This window comes from Ochotona princeps, chromosome 7, assembly GCF_030435755.1.
Source record: "Ochotona princeps isolate mOchPri1 chromosome 7, mOchPri1.hap1, whole genome shotgun sequence".
NCBI classification, from domain to species: domain Eukaryota; kingdom Metazoa; phylum Chordata; class Mammalia; order Lagomorpha; family Ochotonidae; genus Ochotona; species Ochotona princeps.
The window spans coordinates 13,217,309-13,245,039 of NC_080838.1; the positions used below are offsets into that span (position 1 = coordinate 13,217,309).

General features: G+C 38.7%; 1 protein-coding gene across 1 annotated transcript in view; it reads left to right on the top strand.

The window, feature by feature from the left end:
* ANAPC10 (anaphase promoting complex subunit 10) overlaps positions 1-24,797 on the top strand; it is a 70,259-nt gene extending 45,462 nt beyond the window's left edge. The window contains exon 5 of the mRNA XM_012927838.2: positions 24,353-24,797. Within this exon, the coding sequence (XP_012783292.1) occupies positions 24,353-24,583 (231 nt within the window). The 3' untranslated portion in view covers positions 24,584-24,797. The remainder of the gene's footprint in view (positions 1-24,352) is intronic.
* Positions 24,798-27,731: the final 2,934 nt, after the last annotated feature.

Below are 27,731 nucleotides of genomic sequence, written 5' to 3' on the forward strand. Positions count from 1 at the left end.
TGAAAGACCACAGTTTGGCAAACTAGACTGATCTGTTTTCAAATCATAAGCTTGCCTGTGATTAACTGTGTGGTGCTTGGAGATAAGCTTAACTGCCCTGAAACATCAGCTTTCTTATACCTAGAAGAGGAATGACAAACACCTGTCTCCTTAGAGTCTGAGACAATTAAGGAAAATGAAATTTGCAGAATACATATATTGGCTATAATGTAGTAAATAATTAATACAAAGAGGTTTTTCTGTTTCTGTCAAAAATAAATGATACTGAACAAATTAGAAATTTTTTAAATTTTAGCGTATGAAGTAAAGCATACTTTTTTTTCCTATTAGTTTCCAGGAGTACAGCAGTGCCTTCTGTAACTTGGGAGAAATCTTGCTGAGAGCATGGCATATGGAATACTAAAGGATTCTCATATGCTTTGTTTGCATAAACATGTAAGCAAATGTAGGCGTAATAGCTGAATTTTGTTTTCAGAATGTCTTATTTTTTATGGTGGACTATAAAATACAATCATTTGATGTTATTTATGTATAAAAACTTGCAAATGAGTTCAATGTAGTGAAATAAAGAGTTTCTGTGAAGTAATAGGCTACCAATTTTGGGCAAACGGCATTGCTATAATTTTTATTAAGATTAATTGCCATTAGGTAGACACTGTTGGGCTTCTGAGGTTAATTGGCTGCATGCAGTTATAGATTTTGAACGGGTCCCACTTCAGTAATCCACCAAGCTATGAGGCAGAAGGACCAGTATTTCGCAGGACTAATTGACCCTGTCAGTATAATAGAAACACTTACAAATAAAATTCTTTGTGCCAACAAGATTGCAGATGAAAACCCCAGAAGAACTGTTATGTCCTGTAACCGTCCTGGAATTCTGTGATTGAGTTAGTCAGCTGTGGGTGGAGGTGGGTCTTGGTGGGCAAGAATTGTGGGTAAGTAATGTAAAGGATACGAGGAAATGTTCTGGAGAGAATTTAATTTGAGAAAATATTATAAATAAAATTTTTGAAATATTTTTAGCCATCCTGTGTCTCCAAAAAAAAAGATATCTTTTGAATCTTAGAAAAGTAATTCCTTTCCATGTTTTTGTCTTTATTGCACCCTTCATATTCTGTATTGTAGGTTATTTTGTGCATAGTTGATAGACATTATTGCAGTAAGCTCTTTTCTGAAGGTACAGAAGAGGGAAAAAAGGAGTTTTGTCTTGACTCTCATTTTGGGTGATATAGATCCCCAAAGTAACCCTAAGAAAACGTACAGCTGACTTTATGGAGGAGTGTAGTAACTTTCCTCTGTCGTACTTTTGGCTTTTTAAAAAAAGCATCTTTAACATTGTCAGAAAATGACAGTTGAATTGTAAATGAACTTCAAAAATAGTAATAAAAAAGAGATTTATAACGGAAAGAATCAATGGTATATTTCACCTAGAGTAAGAAAGACAGTGTGTAATAAGGGATTTTGGGGTTTGACAGCCCAGTGCATGTGTTTGAAAGCTGTTCTCTCAGCAACGTGGGTGGCGGGTTATGCTACCATATAATGTATTGTAGTTGGCTCTCCACACTTGTCAGGGTTAGTGTTCAACCATTCGGAAAATTTTCCCATTGTTCTATCATGTGAACCAAGACTAGTATTGAATTCCCAATAACGTAGAGAGGGGGGAAAAAGGTTTAATTAGAAAGTCTGAAGTTTGGTTACTTCTTTTTGTTTGATTACAATGTTCTATATTTTACTTTTACAATTATTTTGAATATAAAAACATCAAAATCAAAGCTTTATCATATTTTAATAGATTTCACAGAAATTTGTATGTTCATTTCTACCCCCCTTTTATTGTTAACATGCTATTTCTATCTTAAGCATTTTGCTTTAGATGGACCGTAGTCTTGGCAGCTCATGCATTTTAGCAAATAACTCTGTTTCTAGTAAGAGTTGCAGAAAAAAAACTTTGTGTGAGGTCCTTGTAAACCGAACCTTTGGAACATGACTTTATTTCTCCGCCCCCTCCCCTTGTGCTTCCTCTCTATTTGTGTAATGGTTATAAATTACATAGCTTGAAAGAAGAATTGAAAACATTTTATTTTGTTATTTTTATGGTTCAGTTTTTCTTTACCTGTTATTTTAAAGATACACAGAGAAATAAGCGGTTATGGTATTGAAATTCCATTGTGCCAGCAACTCTAACGCACAATCCAAAGAAAGCAGAGAGCGCCTGCTGGGTTGTCTGCAGTGCGCTTGTGTGAGCATCAGTGTCTGCTCTTCACACGTCATTTTTGTTTAAACTTGCTCTCGGAATAAAGACTGCTTTCGGAGTGTAGTGAAACATTTGTGGGTTGTTATATTTTCAATATGTGAGGCTCTCTGTTTATAGGACAGATTGTTACTGATGGATGTTGTACTGTGGCACATCCAGAAATAAAGGCTCATATGTCCACAGACTGTAGAATAATTAATGAAATTAGAAAAGTATGGAAGGTGAGAAATAAACTTTTGTTGAAAATACATGTGAAGTAGGACTGATTTAAAAATTGCATTTTGCTTTTCTAAGTCTGATTTAGAAAGTGGAGTGTCTCTTGGCTAGATACATACAAAAATAATATAATGACATGTCTCATTTGAAGTTCAAATTGTTAAATATGGCTCCTTTACAATATTGTTTTGAGTTATCCAACTTTTCAACTGAACCTTTAAATAATGCCAAATATTGGACTCTCACAATAATTTTTCATTTTTGTGTTCATTTAGCTTATTTTTACTCCTATTTTTCTGTTTAGTATCATACTAGACTCCTGCAACAAGCTTGCAAAATGTAGTCTAGTATATTGACTTTTACACACACAAATACATACACTTCTGCACACACAGATTCATATACTTTTATAACCCAAATATGTACATACAACTTTTGCACACACAAAAGAAATTTTTACCATACAATGGTAGCTTCAGGCTTATATTTGGAAAAAAATGGGAGTTGTCCACAGTCTCCCATAGAACTTTTTGGAATTATCCAATATCATTTAGTTTTTTCTTAGAAATTTTACATGTAGGCATTAATAAAAGAGTAAATACATTTTTTTCTCAAACTGGCTTTTGAACATTTTCCCAGTTTTACATGAAGGTATAATTTTAAGTTTGTTTGCCTCAGAGTTTCTTGATCAATTAAAATGCTCCCTTGTACTTCACAGCACCAGTATGATACTTTTAATCATTGCTGCTTCTGATCATTAGAATAGAGATAACTACATATTAGGAGCCATCTATTAGATTTTATACATCTGTCCAGTGAACATTGACTCTTGCTAAGATCCCTTATAGGGCCTCCTTTATTTGCTTCTTTCTAGTTGGTTTAATTTTTCTTTCAGTCCAGAGGATAGAAGACGTTGTTATCTAAACAAAATATACCTTGCCTCTGCCTCCTGGGAGGGAAGTAAAGCTCCAAGTTTTCTAGAGGCCTCAAGAGCCTCAGTTTCCTGATTGCCATGAAGCCTACTTGCTCCCAGGGCAACCTGGCACAGGGCCATTGCCCCACTGGGCTGGTTGTTGGTGCGTGTGAATAGAGCAAAAATGTCTTTGCTTGTTCTGCTCACTTGTGATGGCAGTTGTAAGAAACAAGTTAATATTTTTTTCTCAACAGGATGATAGTTCACATCAAAATGAAATTGTACTTCATGATGACTAAGCCATAAGTAAGGAGTCAGTTTAATGCTTTTAAAAATTCGTGTAAAATAAAATGTATAGCTTCTCCCTCCAAAGTATTTTGTATAATTTCATGTAACTCTTCTTCACACAGATGCTCTAGATTTGGCTCAAAACATTTGACAGCAAGTTATGAGGGTTTGGGAAAGTATTTTTGGGCCTGTAGAAGCAACACTAATTGTGCAGTAAATATGAGTCCTATGGAAATCATAGATCTTACAAGCAATTTTGAGCGGGGGGAGAGCTACATCAGCTGTTTTGGAACTCCTATTGCAAATACTAGAGATATTTAAGTTTTAATTTATACTGTAACTATGGGTGTATAAGAATATTCACCTTTGCCTAGGTATGTATCAGAACTTTAATGATTTCATTGTTGTGCTTTATTTCTGTGAACAGTAACCAATAGAGAACGATACCCATTGCAAGATTTTTGTACAGTTGAGCTAGTTTATTCTTTCCTTCCAAATTCTCACATCTCTGTGAAGCATACATGAGATTTTTGAGTTGTCAATATTTACTCAAGATACACTCCTCTGAGAATATACTCTCATCTTTATTTCACATTGATACATTAAGACTACTATTTCATGATGTTCAGTGTTTGGGCAAGATTACTTCCAAACCTTGAGTCTTTCCTTCATTGGCGAGATGACTGTGATATAAATTATGTAGCATATGAGCTTCAGTTGCCCAGCATTTAAAGTAAGGTTCTAGTGCTAGAACGACTGGAAGTAAAGTAAGTGGAGTGCTTGGCCCATGGTGTCAGCTAGTGAATGGTGCTTGAAAGGAGCACAGCCATGACGTTTGGTAATTAATGTATTTGTAGGGCCACAAAGTGAACAGTGGTGTGCTTTAGTCTATAATATGAAAGTGAGAAGCTTTAACCACTCTCAGTAATTGGATATAGCTTTATTTCTTTGAATTGAAAAAAATCCAATTATTTCTCCATGTTTTGGCTAGGATCAAGTGTGGAACTGATAAACATCCAAGGGCATAGGCTTTGGAGTCATCTGGCTTTTGAGTTCTTACTCTGCCACTTGACCGTGAACTTTGGAAAATTAACTTCTGTGTGTCTCAGATTTCTTGTGTATAAAAGGAAGATTATTTTGGAATAGTGTATTTTAAAGGAGTATTGAAAATTTGGAATAGGGGACTGGTATGGTGGTGTAGCAAGATAATCCTTTGCCTGTGGCACTGGCATTCTATATGGGTGCTGGTTCATTTCCTAGCTGTTCCACTTCTGATCCAGCTCCCTGCCAGTGATCTTAGAGAGCAACAGAGGATGGCCCCAGTCTTTGGGGCCCTGCGTGCATGTTGCAGACCCAGAGGGGTCTCTTGGTTCTTGGCTTTGGACTGGCTCAGCTGTGGCCAAGGTCACCATTTAAAGAGTGATCCAGAAGACAGAAGAGCTCTCTCTGTCTTACTTCCTCTATATAATTCTTTCAAGAAGAATAAATGTTTTTCAAAAAGAGAAACATTCAAATAAATTGGTGCTGGTAAAATTCTAAAAACATGTCTGACAAAGAGTGCTGTGAAAGTGTTAGTGGTTCTTAACCATTATTATCTCATAGAAAATTAAAAATCCATATGCCACACGTCAGGGACCTGTGGTGGGTGGAAGACTGGGTGGGGCTTTTCCCTTGATATCCCCCTTTACCTCAGATACATAAAGGAAACAATATGGAAATAATAGTCTTACCCACTTTTCTGTAGCCCTTGAACCTTTTTACCCTAATTAACTATGTAAAGATTGTCAAAAATATAATTAAAAAATGGAAAAAGTTTTAAAAAAAAAGAAAATTAAAAATCCTGAAGTAAGACAATTTTCCTGGTGTTAGCCTTAATTGTCTGGTGGATGTCTCTTTCATCCACTCCTAAATGATTCCTGTACTTTTTCAGCTCAGTCCCATTCAGAGTTCTTTTGTTAACTAATTCGAATTACAGTTTTGCAACCACAATTTTACATTTACACATTACCCCCATGGGATTGTGATGACCTTGCAAGTAAGAATCTTTCAGTTAGTAGACTGTGTATGAAATTTTAGTTTGCAGTTAGCTTTTGCCCAGAATTTTCAACATATTTTTAAAGATTTCATAGTTTTCACTGTAAATATTTAGAAGTACAGTGCTACTTTTGATTTCTGATTCTTTGCATATGACTTATTTTTCACTCTGGGAAGAGTTGTCTCTTAATCAAAAATATCTGTTGGCTGTGCCACCTGCTGCGTGTAGGTATTGCCTTAGATTTTAACACTCCTTTTCACAGCAGCCTAAGTGAGTGATAGTATTTTTAAAGGCTTCATTGCTATACTGAACATTATTTTCATGTATCTTTCTAATTCAACTGGGTTTTAAAGAGCAATTTTTTTTGGTGTTTAAATGAGTTACTGTTTAGTGGGTTTATAGTGATTTCTAAAACCTTATCTCCATCTATCTTTTAGTGACTTATAATCTGGTGATAGGCCAACCTATAACCATATCTCTTCAATACAGAACTGATTATACTAGCTTTCTTCTTTCTATGTTTTAGATGTTTCTTTATTGTTCAAACTTTATACTAACAGAATGACAGTGCACTTTTTCTTTTTTGGTTGAGGGTGGTGGGAAGAACGGGAAGAGGAGAAGGGAAATCCCAGAGCCTGTGAAACTGTATCATCAAATAAAAATAAACAGATTTTTAAAAAAAGAATACAGTGTACTTTTCAGTTTGTTGTTCCTTAATTATTCAAGCATGTGAGAAGTCTAAATTTGTGTTTACCTAAATATAGATATAAGCATTTATGCCTACAAATTCTATTTCTATTTTTTTCAAATTCTATTCTATTTTTGCTCTAAAGTAAAAGATGAACTTTCGTTTATATTTTTTCTTTTGTACTTTTTTACTTACAAAAAAAGGAACAGATGTCATGTATTTTGTATGTATGGTTCTGTTATCTGGAATATCAAGGACATGGCATCAGTCAAACTTCCTATGTTGCGGCAGAAGTTCTGCAACTGTAGTCTGGAGTTTGTGCAGTTCTTTCAGTTATATGCTTAGAGCTTAGCTACTCTCTATCACATACACACAGCTTAAGGATCCTGTTTAGTGTGAGAAACAGAGCCGTGTGTGCAGCTCAGAAGCTGAGTTTAGACTCCGCTGCTTTTGCTTGCTTTGACATCTTTTTGTTTTTAAAGATTTATTTTATTTTTATTAGAAAGTCAGATTCCATCCTCTGGTTCACTCCCCAAGCAGCCGCAACAGCTGGAGCTGTGCTGATCCAAAACCAAGAGCCAGGGGCTCTTCCGAGTCTCTCACACAGGTGCAGGGTTCCAAGTTTTTGGGCCGTCCTCAACTGCTTTCCCAGGCCATAAGCAGAGAGCTGGATGGGAAGCAAAGCTGCCGGGATTAGAACCAGTGCCCTTATGGGACCTGGGCGTGCAAGGTGAGGACTTTAACTGCAAGGCTACCATGCCAGGCCCGCTGCCCTGACATCTTATGGACTTGTCGTTAGGCCTTTATTGCCTGTGCATGTGCAGCTAAGCTATAGCTTAATTCCTGTTTTTGAACTTAGATGCAGTTCAGATATGGTATTTTCAGATCTTTCCCTCTTTTTTGTTGACTCAGTCTTATATTTTCAATTATAGTAATTTTTAATTTATTTTCTACAGTAAAAATAAGTACAATAGGTTAAATACATGAATGGGTTACAATAGCACTTCCCTCCCTGTCTCAGACCACCACTTCATTCCTTGGGAGTAATCTTCTCAGTTATTTTAGCTCATTTGGGAGGGAGATATTTGCCTTTATATTTCATTTTTTTAAAAAAAGGTGTTTATTTGAAAGGTGGAGTTAGAAAGAGAGATAGAGAGATCTTCCTTCTGCTGATTCATTTCCCAGATGGCTGCAAAAGCTGAAGCTGGGCCATCTGAAACAAGGAGCCAGGAGCTGCAGCAAGGAGTCGGGTCTGCTACATCAGTACAGGGGCCCAGGACTTGGGCCCTGCTCTGCTGCCTTCCCAGGACATTAGCAAGAATCAAGATGGAAAGTAGAGCTGTGGGAACATGAACAGTGCCCCAAATAGGATGCTGGTGCTGCATGGTTAGGCTTTGTTTGCTATGCCACCACATTAGCCCTTACTTTTACATAGTAGATGTGTGTAATTCTAAGGAATGTTTGTATGTATAAGATGTGACAACATATACCTAGAAAACATCAAGATTTAGCTTTGCAGCACCATTTCTTCCTATAGATTTCCATTTCTTTATCTTTCTAGTGTAGCGTGTGTGTGTGTGTGTGTGTGTGTGTGTGACATTTGCCTAAATGATACAACTATCTGTCTCCTTGAAACAGCCATATGCGCTATCTCAGCCCCACAGTTTTCCCTTAGTTCCTTGCCTTCTAGCCTCCAGCTCAGCTCCCTATCAGAATGTCAGTGAAAATTGCATCAGAGAATCAGAGTACTGTTGTGTGGAATCATATATGCTGAACAATATGTTCCAGGGATTTTATGTTCTGCAAGTAGGAAATTGTTAAATTAATCCTATAGGGCTGTCTTCATATTTGAAGAAACAAATAAGCTTGAAGCCCACAGAGCAGACAGTTGATGAGAAGACATCTGTGGAGTTGTAGAGAACAGAGACAATCGAGAAGTCATGAGCCTGAGCTAGAATCCAAGAAGACCAACCAGAATCGACACCCATCCTCACTGCTGCCACTGGAGCTGTGTATGTCCTACGGAAGAAGCTGGTGCCCTTCATCTAGAGTTAAGCGTATCCCTGGCCCAGGAGTTAAACATGCTGCAGGAGGATCCTGGGAAAAAGGAGCAGTGAGAGGCCTGCGTGCTGCCATGGGACAACAAGGTCAGCCAGTGGAAGGTGGCCGTGTGTGTGATCTATAAATCATTCTACCTGACAGGAGTGTCAAAAACAAATTGGCTGAAGCTTTACTTTGTGCCCCCCAACTCTTGCATGAAGATGCTTCCCTATGCTCCCCCCCAAACAGACACAGAGTAGGGAGGGCAACTTGGAAATGTCCTTTAGACAAGACAGTGTAACATGTTAAAAAGTCACCTGAGGTGGCAGTGGGATGTTCCTCTCTGATCTGATCACAAGGAGTAAACTTACTGATGGTTCCAGCTGCTGCTCTGTGAAAGCCACCAGATTGTTCTTGCCAGGGCCATGTGATCAGCCAGTAACTAAAGCAGGCTCCTGCCTGGGAGACGTGGAGTCTTCTGACCGGCAGGCTTGTGGATTGAACACATGTCCAGCCAGGCTTGCTTTCTTCGCTGCCTTCCTCCCCTTGGGTCAGACCCACATTGCTGTCTGGCCACTCTTTCAGCCTCTCCTGGCTCCTTCTTTTATTTTCTTTCACAAATATTTCTCCTAAAAAAAAAACAAAGAAAGAAAGAAAGCCTCCCATTTCCAGTATCTGCTTCTTGGATTAACACAGCAGACCCCTCAGGCTGCCTTTCCATCAGCTTCGTCCTGGGGGTCTCATTCACCTTAAATTTTGGATCCCAGATTTTCATCTTTTTTGGTTTTCTTCATTTTGTGTGTGTATGTGTGTGGTGGAGTACAAATACCACATGGGAGATATATTGTTGGAACCTGGCATGACTGAAAACCTTATATTAATCTTATCCTTGAGGGATGATTTGGATGGGTATGAAGACTAACTTGAAAATGATTTCCCTCAGACTTTAAGCACATTCTCCATTGCCTCAAGGTTTTCATTGTAAATGTTGAAAAATACAGTGCCACTCTTGACTTCTGATGCTTTTTGTGTGACCTGTTTTTCTTTCTCGAAGCTCTTAGTGCCTCTTTATACTTGGTATTCTGAAATTCCATGATACTGTGCTTTACAGTACACAGTGCCTTAATTATGCTGGATAGTGAGTGCTGTCCCTCAGGCCCGAGAGGCATTCTGATATATTAATTTTTATTTTCTTCCTCTCTCTTCTGTGTTTCTGGTTTCACATTTGTTAGGTATGCTACCTCCTGTATTGTATTGTAGGTTTTCCTTTCTTTAAAAAAATTTTTTTTCTTGTTTTATGTCTTTCATTTTCTTGTCTTTTGAGCAATTCCTTTCTGTTAAGAAATTTTGCTCATTTCAAGTTATCTTTGAAAGAAATCAGATGACTGCCAATGTGTAGGTTTCTGAACTCTTATCTGTTTTATTCGTGAAAATAAGAAAATTTATAGGAGGACATTATGACCCTAGAAGGTCAGTGAGCACAGGATTGCAGTTGATTGGATAATATTTGCATGACAACAACTACCTTTTGTATACCTGATTGGATATCATTTGTGTAAGAACAATTGAGTGGACAGTACGTGTATGAGAACACTTGGTGGAGTATACAAGACAAAAGGAGTTCCAAACAAGAGTACAGAAACAGCTGATGGGTTTTGTTGATAAGCTCAATACCTCCTCCTTATCCCATATGACGCTCAGTGTATAAAGTCTGATGCCACTAATAAACTTCGGCTTTTGACCATCATAGTCATAGTCCTCCTGTGGTATTATTGGCTCCATGCACCGAGCCCATTGCTGCAGGACAGCGACAAAAATTCTCTTCCTAGTTTTTTGTTTTAAAACTATAGATAGTTAGTGAGTTTTGTGGTGTTTTTTCTTTTTATTTATTCATTTGTTTTTGCTTCTAGTGAGCTGATCATGCAAGTTTTCTCTTTTTTACTATTAACAAAGTGAATTACCTTGATTGCATATCTAAAGTGATCTTACCCCTTTCTAATAGTATTAGATTTGGTTCCAGGTTGTGTTTCTGAGAAAGATTGGTCTATAATTTTTCTTTCTTACAATTTATCATTAAATTTATACACAAAGTTATGTGAGCTGCCTAAAAATAATTAACAGTTGTTTTTGTTCATTCTCTGTAAGCGTTTTTAACATTCATGTTATTTCTTCATTGACTGAAAGAAGTCAGTACAACTGGTAAAATTATCAATTGATATGTAGCTGTACGAGGTTTTTTAAGTATGTTACATTATCTATTTTTTTTCTAGCTTTAACAGTTTTGTTTTTCTAGGAATTTGTCTACTTTTTGGATCATGTATCATCTACTAAAGCATTCTAATGAATTGCTTTTTGCAAGTATTTTGTTTTTAACTCGAATTATATATTCCAGCTCTCAGATGAAATTCCTCATCTTTTCATTTATTTCTTTAATCTTTGTTTTTTATTTCTTAATCATGTTAACCATGAGGATTCCTGTCTATTAAATACTATAAGAAAATCTTTCTTACAGTTAAAAATATTGACAACGTTTTATACTGCTAATATGTTGAATTGATTATATTTTGGATACAGTAAATATAAACTTAATTTTTTAATTTCACTAAATTCCATTTTAATATGCCTACTAGAAATTTTTAAATCCTATATATGGCTCACATGTTTTAAGGGATGGCTTGACTGATTTGAAAGGCAGAGTGACAGAGTGCGAGATAACACACACGCACACTGAGACAGGGAGAGAAAGGGGAGAGACTGACTGGTTAATTGATTGATTCTGCCCAGTTCATTTTCAAAGGGCCACCACAGCCAGGATGAAGCCAGGATCCAGGAACTCCATCTGGGTCTCCCATCTGTGTGCCAGGGGTCCAACTACTTAGGCCATCATCTGCTGCATTGGAAGCGCCATCATAAGTGGAGCAGATAAGGTTGGAGCCAACCTCCCAACAAGGAGTGTGGCAGCTTAGTCGGCTATGCCATAGTATCAGTCAGTATGCATTGCATTTGTGTCCCACAATGTCGTTCTGTTGGTCGGATTTGTCCTACAAGATTTCTTCTTTTTTAATGAGAGTTCATTTTCATCTTCTAGGCAGGTCGATTGAGAATCTTTCTTCCTGTTGCCTCCTGAGTTGAGTCTGCTTTGCAGTTTTGGCAAGGTTTTTCTGTTGTTCTTTAACCCTGCTGGGGTATGGCCACTGAATGCTTTCACTGATCCTTCCCCTTGGCAGATTCGAGATTCCTAGTCCTCACTGCCTCCGTTCAGCAAAATTTCCAGGAGCTGTGCAGTGACTCTCAGAGATTCCTTGCCTAATCATTCAGCTTTCCAACATAGACATCTTTAAAATGTAATGCTTATTTTCACAGGAAAATAGACTGTGCAGTTGAATCCCTTGAAGGCTCTAATTGAGTCTATTGTGGAAAAAAATAATAAAATGATTAGTATGGCACTATGTGTTTCAATAATCAGTCCTTTACCTGGGCAGAATTGCAGTTCTCAGCATTGTGCCCCTTTCCAGAATCAACAAATGCTCCCATGGTTCAAGTGGATATAGAAAGGCCCTCTCTTGAACATTCTCTCCTATCTAGAATCCTAGCTTCCACTAGTCCTCATTACTACAGAAACCCTCTGAGATCTCTAAATGATGTTGTTCTAAAATGTTTTCTTTGCAGTTATTCTCAGTAGAAGCATTGATTTGCCACAAGCTTGAGTTTAAAAGGGGAGTTTTGCAATCTAGAGGCTCTTCATGTGGCTTCTCTTGAAGAATCCCGTGCTGCACTTCCCCTGTAGAACCTTGTACGCTTGCTCATCCCTTCAGGTGTTGCATCCGGAAAGGAGAGCAATGTTGATTCATCAGCTGCTGTGATTTGCATGTGGGTTATCTCTGGAGCTTGATCTCCTGTGTGCTGGTGCTGAGACCTGGGCTTGCTGGAAGGAAGTTAGGTCATGGCGACAAAACCCTTAAAAGAGATCAGTCCAGGGCCCGGCGGCGTGGCCTAGCAGCTAAAAGTCCTCGCCTTGAAAGCCCCGGGATCCCACTGGGCGCCGGTTCTAATCCCGGCAGCTCCACTTCCCATCCAGCTCCCTGCTTGTGGCCTGGGAAAGCAGTTGAGGACGGCCCAATGCATTGGGACCCTGCACCCACGTGGGAGACCCGGAAGAAGTTCCAGGTTCCCGGCTTCGGATGGGCGCGCACTGGGCCTGTTGCGGCTCACTTGGGGAGTGAATCATTGGACGGAAGATCTTCCTCTCTGTCTCTCCTCCTCTGTGTATCTCTGGCTGTAATAAAATGAATAAATCTTTAAAAAAAAAAAAAAAGATCAGTCCAGGTCATGTGGGACTGAATGAGTTCAGACTAGAATAGGTTGTTAAGAAGAGAGCCGCTGCCTCCCTGAATCCATCTTTTTAATGTACTGCTCACAACACTAGTAATGCCCTTTACTGTAAAGTCAGCATAAGGACAAGTGTTCCAGTGTCGTACTATCATTGTACCTCTAGAACCCTAAGCTAAATCGACTTCTTAATAAAGTGCTGAACTTCAGGTAATTTTATCCTAGTGGCACGTTACCTCTTAAGGTACCTGATGTCAGGAACTTAAAAAAGATGGGATAGGATACTTATGCAAATTAAACTCTGCTGTGAATGTATTTCTAGGGCAGGCGTGTGAGGAGTGCAACACTGAAGAAATAGACCCCACTGAGACAGGGAAGAGAGGGGAGGGGTTGGAAGGATCTTTGAAGATGGGAATGGTACAGAGGCCACTATAGAAGGACACTTCCTCTCTCTAAGATTACGTGGACTTTGTAAGAAGGATCGGAAGGTTTGAACTAGAGAGGATCACAAGGATTTGCTATTGTGAAATTTATGTAGTCTTACTATTTACAATATTCCTGCGAGAAAAGTGACAATTATAGAGGAATAAAATTATCCCAATTTTATCCCTTAACCTACACAGATGACAGTTTTATAAGATTCATCGTAATAGACGGAGAAATAGAAGTTTAGCAAGTGCAAGTTATTTATTTGAAGTTGTCGAAGTTAAATGTGCATCTAGGTCTTTGCTTGTCTGACCTGATGTCGGTCAGACAGGCAGACTCACCGCACTACATTCTTTTAACCATCTCTTCCTTACTTAGATTGGATTTTTTCTTTTTCTACAACACAATTGTTATATTGTACATAATAGAGAATTTAAAATAGACTTTTTGTGAATTTTTAATAAGCAGGTGTGCATTTTTTACATATTAATCTTTAATTATGGTTAACAGTTAATGTGATTAACCTGGAAAGTAGTCCAAAGAATTCTGTGATTGCTTATTCTGTTTTTACCATCTTGACATTTGATGACATGTTCTGAAATGGATGTTGACTTCAAATTTACTCAGAATTGTTCATGTCAACTATTAGAGCACTCTGTCTAGCTCTTTTTGGTTTTGCCTTAAAAAGGTAACTAAGATGACTTAAGCTGTATGTGTAATAGTTTCTCTTTGGAACTCCTTCTGGAGAAGTTTTGAATAGAAAGTTTTTCTGACTTGCAAGGCATTTGTGAGTGTTTTGCCCACTTGTAGCAGGGTTACCGATTCTGATTTTCAAAGTCACCATCTGAGGTATTGCCTTCTTCGCTAGGGCAAAGAGCTTGCTCTGCACAGGGAGCCCTTTGAGTTGGCTGCTTTCTTGTCAAGCTGCCTTTGTGGCATCCCTCCTTTTAACACATTTGGAACTTCTGAAGTTTCTTTTGGATCATGTTAGACTCTTTTTCCTCTAGAACTAGGTCATCCTTGCTGTTAACTAGTTCTGTTCCGTTCTAAGTGCAAGGGTGGCTAAAATTCTAGAAGTTTCTGCTGCATGTGTTGAGAGTTCTCTTTTGGAATTACTACAGAAGTTTGTCAGCCCCGAGCTGTGGTCAGTGAAGGAGAAGAAATAAGAGTAGGGACAAGGGACAGCTTTCATGAAGGAACTCCCAAGTAGTTGACCTGTTTCTCGTTTGCAAGGAACACATGATTAGCAAAAGTAAAAGGCTTTCAATTTGTGTGTAATATTTGGCAAGATTTTTAACATAGAAGTTTATTTCTAGACTCTATTCTGCCCTACTGTCTCTTTTCTGCCTTTATGTCAGTACCACATTATTTTGACTATTTGTGGCTTTGCAGTAAGATTTGAAATCAGAAAATTGTGTCTGAACTTTGTTTTTCTCTTTTCACAACAAATATCTGATTTTTTTGTGACAGTTGTGTTCAGTTTGTAGATTCTTTTGGATAGTACTGACACCTTAGCAAGGTAGGTATATTTTAAACATAGTTTTATATAGGCTATCTAGTTTAACATTAACATTTTAATCGTATTAACTCATACATTTATCTATATCTGTTACTTTCTGTGTTATTTAAATTCTCTTACTATCTTTAGTAAAACATGTAATATATTTTGTACAACAAACCATGTATTTAAGTTAAAATATGCAAAATATCCTAAGTTTTAAAATATATTACATCGTTAAGTAAAACCCAGGGTCCAACAATTACCTTTGATAACTTTAACAAATTATTCCAAGAGGACGTTCACTTGGCAGTGTGCAGATTACCAATCACTGTGACAAGGTCCGCTTCAATGGAAGAACCAAATTTTGGATTGGAAAGTGATAAATATAGAGTAGCAGATGAAATTAGAGGAAGACTTTTGGTGCAACTTTTCAAAGAGTTCTTTTATGAAGAGCAACAAGAGAATTCAAGCAAAAAGTAGAGGAGGAAGTAAGATTGAAAAATATTTTTACTTTTTCCTCTTAAAATGATAAATACTGCAGCTTGGATTTTTTCTTGTTGTTTCATTTTGTTTTGGTTGCTAGCAATAGTGATCCAGTGAGGGAGAGAGATTATTTTGAGGAAGAGGTTGTTTATTGTGAGAAGAGTGTTTTTGGTTGAGTAGAAGTGATTGGCCCTTTTGAGTTAATCGAAGAACTGGCTTCAAAGGTGAAGAGCCTGTTTACTGTATAATAGCTAATGATATACTCTGTTTTGATTGCTTCTGATTTATTAGTGGAATAAGGTAGCAACTTAGAGATCAGAGTAGATACTAGAATTTGAGATCAGAAACAGCTGTCCCAGACATTGAAAGCAAATTTTCTAAAAGAATATAGTAGGAATTTTGCATGCTCCTGAATATGTGAGACCAGTCAGTATGGTTCATTATTTTTTATCTAATAGAAGTGGAATAGACAGAATTGCTTTTTGTCAGATTTTCCCTCCTGTTCACCTCAGAAAATGTAAAAGAGTGGGAGAGCAATATTGGATTTCAGTGTGTAAAGGGTTGATTATCATGCTTATATATAGGATGATATGAAGGTAAAAAAGGGATCAGAGTTAACCAATCAGAAAAAAGAGCATGGAAATCAGTAGTCAAGCATATTTGGAAAGATTGATTCTGTTGCAGTTGGGTTGGTAGAGAAAGCTACTGATGAAAAATCACAGCTCACAAAAGGTTCAATAGGGGCTGAGACCTAGCCTAGTCTGTCCCACATCTACCCTGGTCCTCCAGAACACCAGATGGTGTTGGAGTCTGGCCCGGGTTGGTGTGTCCAATCCCAGTCCACACTTGTGCTAAGTGAGACTACAATCGTATCCTGATCAGAATGCAGCCCTAATTCCAGCCCTGTGCTCCTTGGTGGGAACCTCCACCCAGCTAGGGTGTCCTCTTAGCTCCCCAACTGGGCCTGTTCCCAGCCACAGATCGTGTGCATGCCAGTGGTTGCTCTGACTCAGCTTGGCACAGCCCCTCACCTGTGCCAACCCCTGCCTTAGACACTGTGTCTTAGCGTCACTGGCTCACACAGACCAGTAGGTGCAAGAGCCTAGCTCGGCATGACTTGCGTTCCATCCTGATTTCTAATTTTGCTTGTGGGCTAAGGTCTGCTCAGTCCTGCCCAGTACATCCCGTTCCATTACCAACTCACACATTAGTCAACCATTGGAGCTACTTGGCCCAGTTTGTCCAACCTCCAGGTCTGGACCATGTATGTGTTCACTAGTGGGAGCTATGACCCGCCAGAGGAGTTTCCCAAGTTCCTCCACTTGACCCACTCCCAGACCCAGTTCTCATACATGCCATTGGGTTTTAGGCCAGTGTCCCGCATAGTCTGGCCTTCCATTTGGCCATGTATGAGCTGATGAATGTTGCAGCCCAGCCCACCCCACACCCTATTCAGGATGCCCATTTGAATGCTGCTGCCTTGACCAGTTCATACTGTTGTGGGTTCCTTTACCTGTCAGTGATGGCAGGCTTATTGATCACACCTAGCTTAGTCCATCACCACCTCAAGTCTTGAGCTATCCAGTGGGGCTAGTATTTCCACGGGGTTTGGCCCACACATCCCCCACAGAATCTACCCCCGGATATGGTTCTCTTGTGTGCTAGTTGATGTCATGGCTCTGCCTAATGTGACCCGTTTCCTGATCCATCATCATGTCAGGTAATAGGATATGATCCTGCTAGACAAGCCCTGAGCCTTAGCTTTTGCATGAACTGGTGTTCACTGGTCAGCATTGTTCAGTGATTACAAGTTCGACACAGAATTTAAAGGAGATTTGTGGTTATTTTTCTTTTTCATTAAGTTGATTACATAATGCTGTAAGATTCTCTCTGAATACTTCATTTGCCATTTCCCACAAGTTTCGATATGTTGTGTTCTCATTTTCTGTTATTTCAAGAATTTTTTAAATACTCTTTGGTTTCTTCTGTTACTCATTGGTCATTCAGGAGTGTGCTGTTTAATTTCCATGTATTTGTGGCTCTTCCACTGTTCTTGCTGCTGATCTCTAGTTTTATTCCTTTGTCGTCTGATACATGGTATCATTTCAGTCTTTTTAAAGGTACTTGTAACTGGGATTTGAGGCCTAATATATATGGCCTATGGGAGAAAGTCTTCCACCAGCTAGTGTTTTGATCTATTTTAAGATTGTTCAATTGCTAGTGTACTTAGATGATATCTTTTGTACTTCCTTAAGTAATTTTTTTTGAAATACATTCCATTTTGTTCAACAGTGAATAAAACAGCCTTAGGACATTGTTTCTCACATAAAATGTATGGAATGAATGTATTCACACAAGTTAGAGGTCCATCAGGAAGCATGGAGGTGAACAACCCAGAAAAGGCTTTGGAAAGTGTCCCACTGGCATACATTTGGCTCGGGTTGGGGGCGGACCAGGCTGAGTCAGTTCGCGTCATCCACTGGCAAGTCCGAGCGCCGGAGCTGGGTGGGGGCGGGCCAGGTTCAGTTGTGATAAAAACAGTCCACAACACAAAATGCCAAGGTGAGCCTGCCTGTGCCGGTTAGGAACGCAGCACCCAACCAGCACACCTCCCACTGGTTTAAGGGAGGGCCGAGTGTGTGATGGGCAGAGCCAGGATGGACTGCAATACTCATTGGTTCCGGTGGAGGTCAGGGCTAAGAATAGAACCAACCCAGCAGTTGCAACCACCAGCTGATCGGGGTGATGGACTGTGGTGGGCACTGTGCTTGCTAGTACGTATAGGAACCTGGTCTGGGAACACCTCAAAGTTTCTTTGGGGATCCCCTCAATCAAAATGGAGGAATCAGAACATTAACCAAGAAAAGATGGAAGATGGAGTAGATCAATCAACCACCTCAGCTATATGTTGGCAGCGAAATACTGGACAAGGAAAGACTCTATGGTGGACTATGTCAATCAGTGGTCTCTGCACCAGCCTCATCGTACCTGGATTGTTGCTGATGGTATGTTGGAGCTTTTATATTGCTGATGGTATGTTGGAGTATCGGGATGATACTCTGCTGGCTCTGCCTTCAGCCCAGAGAGGGTCTCCCTAAGAAGCCGTTGAACTTGACTGGACAATAGGATGCTGGACTGTATGTTTGGTATATGCTTGCAGTGAGGGAATCCCAACTGAACTTGAACTGTGGTTATGCAACAAGGTGGAGGAATCCACCATGGTGGGAGGGCTTGGAGAGGGGTGGGGAGAATCCCAGTACCTATGAAACTGTGTCACGTAATACAATGTAATTAATTAATAAATTTTAAAAAAAAAGAAGTTAGAGGTCCATAATCCAGGTTAAGATGCTTAATGCAATGCTGGCATTTCATATGAATCCAGCCCTGCCCATGTGTCCATTCAGAGATGGAACCCGGAAATGAAAGATCTCTATCTCTCTTTCTTTATCTCTGTTGCTCTGCCTTTCAAATAAATCTTTTTCTTTTTAAATCATCCAAATGGTCTTGTGTGTCCAAATCAGCATTCAGCCAGCTGGATTCTCTTTTGGAGACTCCAGGAGACAGTGTCTCGTTCCTGTTCCAGTCTTCAGGAGGCTGCCCCTCGTCCTTGTCTTGTAGCTGTGCCACTCCAACCTTTGCCCCCACACTCACATCTCTTTCTTTCTTGCCTTTTGCTCTCATGTTTGCACTGAACCCACCCAGATGATCCAGGATTATTTTCTGATCTCATGATTTTTAACATAGTTGTATCTTTTACTCTGTTTTGCCATGTAAATGAGTAGTTTCATACGTTTTAGAGGATATTGACATTTTTGTGGGCCCAGCATTCTTTATACCATTTCTTTTGTTTGAACTCACTGAATGAGGCAGACAATGGATGATGTTCTCTCCACTCCCTTTATTTTGTGTGTGAAGAAACTGACTATAACCAGAGAGATTTGTTTGCCATTTTGTGTGTCTGTATGAGTGTGTGTGTGTTACCAATACTTATTTTTCTATGCTTATCTTCACTTAAACACTAACATTTTAAAACTTAGTAATTCCTTAGGACTGGATTAGTAAAAGAAACCAAACATGTCAGCTCTTTTGACTTACGCATTTTCAGTTAGTCTTAATGGATGCCTTTTTTTAAAAAAAGATTTATTTATTTTTATTAGGAAGGCAGATATACAAAGAGGAGGAGAAAAAGAGAGGAAGATTTTCCTTCCGATGATTCACTCCCCAAGCAGCTACAATGGCTGGAGCTGAGACAATCCAAAACCAGGAGCCTCTTCTGGGTCTCCAACACAGATGCAGGGTCCCAAGGCATTGGGCCGTCCTCAACTGCTTTCCCAGACCACAAGCAGAGATCTGGATGGGAAGTGGAGCTGCCAGGATTAGAACAGGTGTCCATGTGGGATCCCAGTGAGGACTTTAACCACTATGCTATCATACCAGGCCCATGGATGTTTTATAAAGACACAAGCAAGGGCCCAGCTTGATAGCCTAGTAGCTAAAGTCCTCGCTTTAAGGGCCGGGATCCCATATGGACACTGGTTCTAATCTCTGGCAACCCCAGTTTCCATCCATCTCCTGGCTTGTAGCCTGGAGAAGCAGTTGAAGACGGCCCAAAGCCTTGGGACCCTGCACCAACGTGGGAGACCTGAAAGAAGCTCCTGGCTCCTTGGCTTCAGATCAACTCAGTTCTGGCCATTGTGGCTCCTTGGGGTGTGAACCATTGGACGAAGATCTTCTTTGTCTCTCCTCCTCTCTGTATATCTATCTTTCCCATAAAAATAAAATAAATCTTTTTAAAAAGGGAGAAATAAGCAAAAAATGATGAGAGATATTTAATCATTTATTCTGTAATATAAGGGAAATAATCTTTCAATATAAAAACAACTACCTATGAAAAGTGGGGTTTTCTTTTTCTTACTGCCTTTATGCTTCACTGCCTTTTACATAAAAATCAAAAAAACAGAACTAGAGCTACTCTATAAACCAGAAACTCAACCACTAGATATATATATATATCTGAAGGAAATTAAAACAGTGCTAAAGGGTTATCTATGTTTGCACTTTTATGAAACCACTATTCACAGTAGTTATGCTGCAGAAATAACCTTGGAGCCCAACAATGTTTTAATGGATATATGAAGAATACTACATAGCTTGTTTTTATTTGAATGTGAATTAATTAGGCATAGTCCTTGAAGTAAAATACATTAGTAGCATATTGCTAGGTTTCTTTCTTCATTGTGACAGCATTGTTTTCTGTTGCTGTTTGTATCTGCCTAATGCTGCTGGCTAAGATATACAGGACTGTATTGAGTAGCCCTGGTGAGAGTGGGCATCCCTGTCTGATTGCAGATCTTAGTGGATATGCCTCCAACTTTTCCTTTTTCCATATGATGCTGACATTGAGTTTTTCATTTGTTGCTTTGTTTGTGTTGAGGAATGATCTTCCTGTACCCAATGTACTGAAGATTTTTATCATGAAAGGGTGTTTTATTTCATCAATGCTTTCTTTGCAGTTATTGAGATAATCATATGGTTTTGATTCTTCAACTTGTTAATGTGATATATCACATTTATTAATTTGCATATCCCGAACCATGTATAACAGAGATAAATCCCACTTGGTCCAGGTAAATAATTTTTCTAATGTGTTGTTGGACTGTATGAGCTAATATTTTGTTAAGGGTTTTTGCAGCTGTATTCGTTTAAGGTGTTGGTCTACCATTCTCTTTCTTTGTCTCACATTGTTCTGGTTTGAGATATAAGTGATGTTTACCTCATAGGAGTTTGAGAGGATTGCATCTGTTTCTGTTGTTTTGAATAGATTTTAAAGAATTGAAGTTAGTTCTTGACAGGTTTGGTAGTAGCCTAATTGATCTACTTAGATTTTCGATGTCCTCATAACTCAGTTTCAGTAGATGGAATATGTCCATCTTTATGTTCCCTCTAGATACTCCATTTTTGTGTGCATTTATAGTAGTTTAAGATAATTACTATGTATTTCTACTAACTCTTGATGATTGTTCTGATTTTTAAAAAATATTTATTTATTTCTATTGGAAAGGCATATTTGCAGAGACAGGAGAGATAAAGAGAAAGATATTCCATCTGCTGGTTCACTCCCAAAGTGGTCACAATGATGTGAGCTAAGCTGATCTGAAGCCAGGAGCCAGGAGCATCTTCCAGGTCTCCCACATGGGTGGGGATCCCAAGGCTTTGGGCTGTCCTCGACTGCTTTTCCATGCCACAGGCAAGGAGCTGGATGGGAAGTGGAGCAGTTAGGACATGAACCAGCACTCAAATGGGATGCTGGCGTTTGCAGCCTATTTAGCCATCCAACCAGCCCTTCCTCCCAGTGATTATTTGTATATCTGTGGTGTCCTTTGTTATATTTCTCTTTTCATCTCTGATGTTATTGATTCGCGTCCTCTCCCTTTGGTTACTTTGGTTAATTTTTTTCTTTTTAAATTTTTTCCATTATTTGTTTTTGACTTTGGTTAATCTTTTCAAAGAAAAAACTGATTGATTCATCCTACGTATCTTTTTTTAGTTTTAGTTTTGTTTATCTACTTCTGATTATTTCTTTCTGCTAATTTAGGTTTGGTTTACTGGTTTTTTCTTTTTTTTTTTTTAGATCCTTGAGATACATTAATAGGTTGTTTATTTGGGTGCAAGTAATGCCAACACTATTTGCTATGAACCTGGCACTTCTTTTGCTGTGTCTCATGTTTTATGTGTTTTGATATGTTGCTGGTACCTTTACTCATTTCTAGTATTTTTAAAAATTTTCTTTGTAATGTCTTCTGTGTCCCCTGTTCACTCAGTAGCCTTGTTGTTCAGTCTTCGTGTGTTTGTATATTTTCTGCAATGTCTTGGGTGGCTGATTCTAGTTTTCTTCCCTAGTAGTCATGATGTGGAATTACACGGTGTGATTTCAGTTCTTTTGAGTTTGCTGACACTCACTTTATTGCCTATCATTCTATCCTATAGAAGCTTCCTTGAACTGTTGGAAAGAATGTGTATTCTGCATCTGTGGAATGAAATTTCTGTAGCTATATATTAGGTTCATTTAATCAGTGGTATAAGTTAGCTCTGTTGTTTCTTATTTGAGTTTTAGTCCATTGATGTTAGTAGAATGTTAAAGTCTTTCACTATTATTGTATTGGAGTCCATGTCTCCCTTTAGACCTATTAACAGTTGTTTTAAATAAGCAGGCGTTCTGACATTGGGTGTGTACATATGTAGTAAATATGTATTTACTACAGTGAGTTCTTCGTGAACTTATTCCTTAAAGATTATGTTTCTCCATTCTATCCTGGCCTGTAGGGTTTCTAGAGAGAAATTAACTGTAAGTCTGATTGAAGAATCTCTGGTGGTAACCTGTCTGTTCTCTCATCCATATTTTAAATTTTTTCTTATGTTTTACTGTGGAAAGCTTGACTGTGATATGCTGTGGTGTAGATTTTTTCTGGTCTTGTCTATTAGTTCTGTGTGCTTCCTGTACTTGGATATCCCTTTGGTTTCCATATTGAAGAAACCATTCTTTCTTTGCATTTTCAGGAACTCCCAAGATACTTTTGTAGGCTGTTTAATAATGTTCCATAGGTATTTAGCACTGTTTTTGGTTTTTGTAGTTTCTTCTTCTTTTTGTCTCAATGAGAGTCTTTCAGAGATGTGTCTTCTAGTTCAGTGATTCTTTCTTCTGACTCTCCAAGTCTGTTGCTATTTTTTTATTTGACATATTGCATTCTTCATTTCTAACATTTCATCTTGCGGGAAAAGGTTTTGTTCTTGTTGTGTAAGATTTCTTAATTCCTGCATTTGCTTCTCATTGTTTCTGAATAGCTTTATGATCATTCTTTGAATTCTTTTTCAGGCACCTCCTCTATCTCTTCATCTTTGCATTCTAAGATTGAAGTGTTTTTCTGTGCTCCTTTTAGTGAGTCATATTGTCTTCCTCAATCATGTTGCTTATGTTTCTCCTTTTACTGGGCATTTCAATATGAGCTTGCGGTTTTTCTCCTCTAATGATTTTTAATTTTGAAGTGTGTCTCTGTGGCTTAATAGGGTAGCCAGTCATGGACCTGTTTTCTTGACAGAAACTTCAAATTGTGTTCTCTGTTTGGGTTAAGTGGATGTCCCATGGTATGGTAAGCTAGTTGCTTGCTCACACAAACCCAGGCTGACATCCAGGTCACTGCATATTCAGAGTCCCCCACACTAATCTGGTGGCTCTGATGGTCAATCTGGACCTCCAGCAAGATGACGCCCACTTCCCACCAATCTATACATTCTGTAAGGGTAAGGAGAAGTGAGTTGTGTATTCCTCTCTCACACAGATCTGCGGCAACATCCCTTTTCTGTCTAGGCTGGTGTTTAGTTTTCTGTGTCAGAGAGTGTCACCTGCCTCTGTCAGCCATTCATCTCACCTTTCAGCTGAAGAACTCGGATCTCCGGTGGCCAGTCTCTCCACTGCCAGGCAGCCATGCTGTCTCTGTGTCCTCTGCAATGTATTCACTGCCAACCTCTCTGTAACTCTTGCCTGGGAATAGACCCCATCCGCCTCTGCCTCGCTAACACTTGCCATCCAAAATCAGATGCCAATACGCTATTCATACAACTTAGAGCTATCGCTTACTTCTATACGTATATATCTTATTTAATCTTTCTAATATCCTATGAGATATTATTTGCATTTTTATGAATATGATTCAGAGTGGGTAATTTGTCCAAGTTCAAACAAGTCATAGATATAGAACTGTCTTCAGTCCCATTTAGTTGACAACAAACTTGATATTTTTTTATGTAACAGCATCGTGCATTTCTGAACATGTAGGACCAGAAATTATGTGTTTTGTTGATAGCAGTATCATTTAGCATCATCATAATGCTTTATTTGTATGAACAACCTAAATAAATGTATAATAGTTATAAGAGATATGTATTTTTTAATCATACAAAAATTTCACATATTGTAAAGGCTGCTGAAACATACTTTCTAATGTTGTATAGCTTGTACAAGTTTATGTAAACAAAAAAGTATTCAAATGATGATGAATATTGTCATAATGACATTCTCTCAGAAAGCAAACTGTTCATTGTAAGTTACTTGTAGAATACATTCATCATTCTGATTGCTATTCATTGGATGAAAGCATAATCCAGCTTTTTTTTCTTGGCAGCAACTTGAATTGGTGGAACCAAGTGGCTGGATACATGTTCCTTTAACTGATAATCATAAGAAGCCAACGCGCACGTTCATGATCCAGATTGCTGTTCTAGCCAATCACCAAAACGGAAGAGATACCCACATGAGACAGATTAAAATATACACACCAGTGGAGGAGAGCTCCATTGGTAAATTTCCTAGATGTACAACTATTGATTTCATGATGTATCGTTCAATAAGGTGACTTTAAAATGGAACAGATGTCATTAAACATACTTTTGTTTTATCCTGTTATTGAATATTATATCAAGTATCTTTTTTAAAAAGGCCTCAGTTATTCTGCATTTTTGTGAACATTTTAACATATTATACCTTTGAAAAATATCAATTTTGGATAAATTAGCTTTTTTCTTTAATAAATAATGAAGGTCACATATCTAAAAATGTACTTGCTGGGAGGAATGAGCATTGTGGTGTGGTACCTGTTTGGAGTGCCCGTGAACATAACAGAGTGCCTAAGTTCAAATCCAGCTTCCCTGTCCTGTCCAGCTTCCTGCTAATGCACACCTTGAGAGGTAGCAGCTGATTGCAGCACTATGTGTATCTTTGTCCTCAAAGTAGGAAACCTGAGCCAAGTTCATGGCATCTGAATTTGATCTAACCCTGACCAAACTATTTGCACATTTGAGGAGTGAACTAGTGGATGGACTCTCTCTGTCTGTCTTGCTGTTTCTCTGTGTCTTTCAAATAAGTAAAAAATAATAATAATAATCTTTTTAAAAAGTGAGTGTGGAGCAGACATTTGGTAGAACAGTTAAGATGTCCCTAGGAATGACCACATCCCTGTTGGGTTGTCTGCGTTTACGTAAGCAGTTTATCAGCTCAGCTTCTGTTTGGGAAATGGTAGATGGTGGCTCAAGTGGTTGTATACCTGCTACCCACATGGGAGACAAAAATTGATTGAGTTCCAGGTTTTGGGCGTTAGCCTAACCCAGGTCCAAATGGTGCCAGCATTTGGAGGATTAACTAGCAGATAAAAGAGCTGTCTGTTTATATATCTCTTTCTCTTGCCACCTTTGAAATAAATTTTTAAATAAATCTTTTATTTATTATTATTATCATTTTATGATATAGTTCCATAGGCTCCTGGAATTTCCCTTATCCACACCCCACCCCCCCCCCACTGAGTTCCCCTATATCATTACTAAAGTATAGTTCTTCATCACAGTCATATGTCCATCATTGTGGGCATGGACAATGGCAGAGAGTCCAACATCCTATTGTCAAGATTTAGTAAACAGTTTCACTGTAAGCCCACCTTTGTCTGGAAGTAGAAATGCATACTACGTTATATCCTCACATCTGGATGTTAGTCTCCATTTCACAGCTACTGTATATCCCCTTAAAAGTCGCAATACAAAATCAACAATAGGAAGAAAAGTAGAAATTTATAATGCCATGAAGTTAAATAACATGTTACTAGATATGACAGTCTCCATTACACAGCTACTATACATACCCTTAAATGAAAAGCCACAAAACAAAATCAACAGCAGGAAGAAAAAAATTAACAGCACCATGAAGTTAAATAACATGCTACTGAATGACTAATGTGTCGCGGAAGAAATGAAAAAGAAAATTAAGAACCTTCTTGAAGAAAATGATGCTGCTGTATCCTCTATGAGTCATTAAAGAATTTAATCAGAAGAAACTGTTTTGAAGAGGTGAAACTAACAAAAGCATCAAAATCCATTAGATACAATTTCCACTGATTTTTCGTTGGTGAAATGTGTCTCCTGTAGGCAATAAATAGATAGGTTTTGTTTTTTAATCCAGTCTACTAATCTATGTCGTTTGATTGGGCTTAAGCCATTTACATTAAGGGTTAATACGTATGGGTGGTAATTTGGTCCTGTCATTTTAGGAATGGGTTGTGAAAAAATCAGTTGACAGATAAAGAAATGCCAATTAAACTCACAGGAGACCTGTCACAGGAAACTCTACAGGCAAGACAAGTGAGATATTCCAGATTCTAAAAGAAAAAAATTGTCGGCCCAGGATAACATATCCAGCAAAGCTTTCTTTGGTCTTTGAAAATGAAATAGAATTCTTCCACAGTAAAGAAAAGTTAAAAGAATTTGCCTCTTCCAAACCTGCCCTACAAATGATACCTCAAGAAGTTCTCTTGACAGAGAAGAGGAATAGCACCAAACAAAACCAAAGGCAAATGTGAAGAACATCCCAGTAAAATGACAACAGAAGACTAAATCAAATAAATTTTTAAAAAATATTTTAAATGAACTTGAAGCCATTGTCTTTTTCTTGAAAATCAAAAATTCAGTTGGAATAAAAATTTGAGGATATAAGTAATTTCCTACTAAAGGGGGAATATTTTTTAAGATTTATTTTCATTTGAAAGGCAGATATTACAGAGAGAAGCATGGAGGGAGAAGCTCTTCCATCCAATAATGGCCACAATGGCCAGAGCTGAGCTGATTCATAGCTGGGATTCAGAAGCTTCCTCCATGTTGGGACAGGAGCCCAAGGGCTTGGGCCATCTTCTGCTGCTTTCTCCAGGCCATAATCGGAGAGGTGGATCAGAGGTGGATCAGCTGGGACATGAACCAGTGCCCACACGGGCAGATAGTTAGCGTGTTCAATGAAGCTATGAAGCTCTATGCCTAGAAAACAGTGTCATGGAAAATAATAAATTATTTAATCAAAAAAGCATTGTAGGGGTCTGGCACAGTGACTCAATTGGCTGCTGCTTCCCCTTAAAGCACGAGGATCCCATCTGGGTGCTGGATCATGTTCTGGCTGCTCCACTTCTCATCCAGCTTCCTGCTTGTGGCCTGGGAAAGCAGTAAAGGATGAACCATAGCCTTAGGACCTTGTACCTGTGTGTGGGAGGCCTGGTGGAAGCTCCTCGCTTCAGATTGGCTCAGCTCCGGCTATTGCAGCCACTGTGGGAGTGAACAAGTGGATGAAAGATATTTCTGTCTCTCCTTCTCTGTAAATCTGCCTTTCCAATAAAAACAAATTTTTTATAAAGCATTTTTAAAGCATTGTTGATATGTACCTCAACAAAAAAGTTCTAATCAAAACTTACTTGTAACCACTATATTAAGTAAACTGTAGATGTGGACTACCAAGGAGGATAGAACATTATATTAGAAGAAAGCACATAGGGCCCGGTGCGGTGGCCTAGTGGCTAAAGCCCTCGCCTTGAAAGCACCAGGATCCCATATGGGCGCCGGTTCTAATCCCTGGCAGCCCCACTTCCCATCCAGCTCCCTGCTTGTGGCCTGGGAAAGCAGTCAAGGACGGCCCAAAGCTTTGGGACCCTGCAAGCATGTGGGAGACCTGGAGGAAGTTCTTGGCTCCTGGCTTCG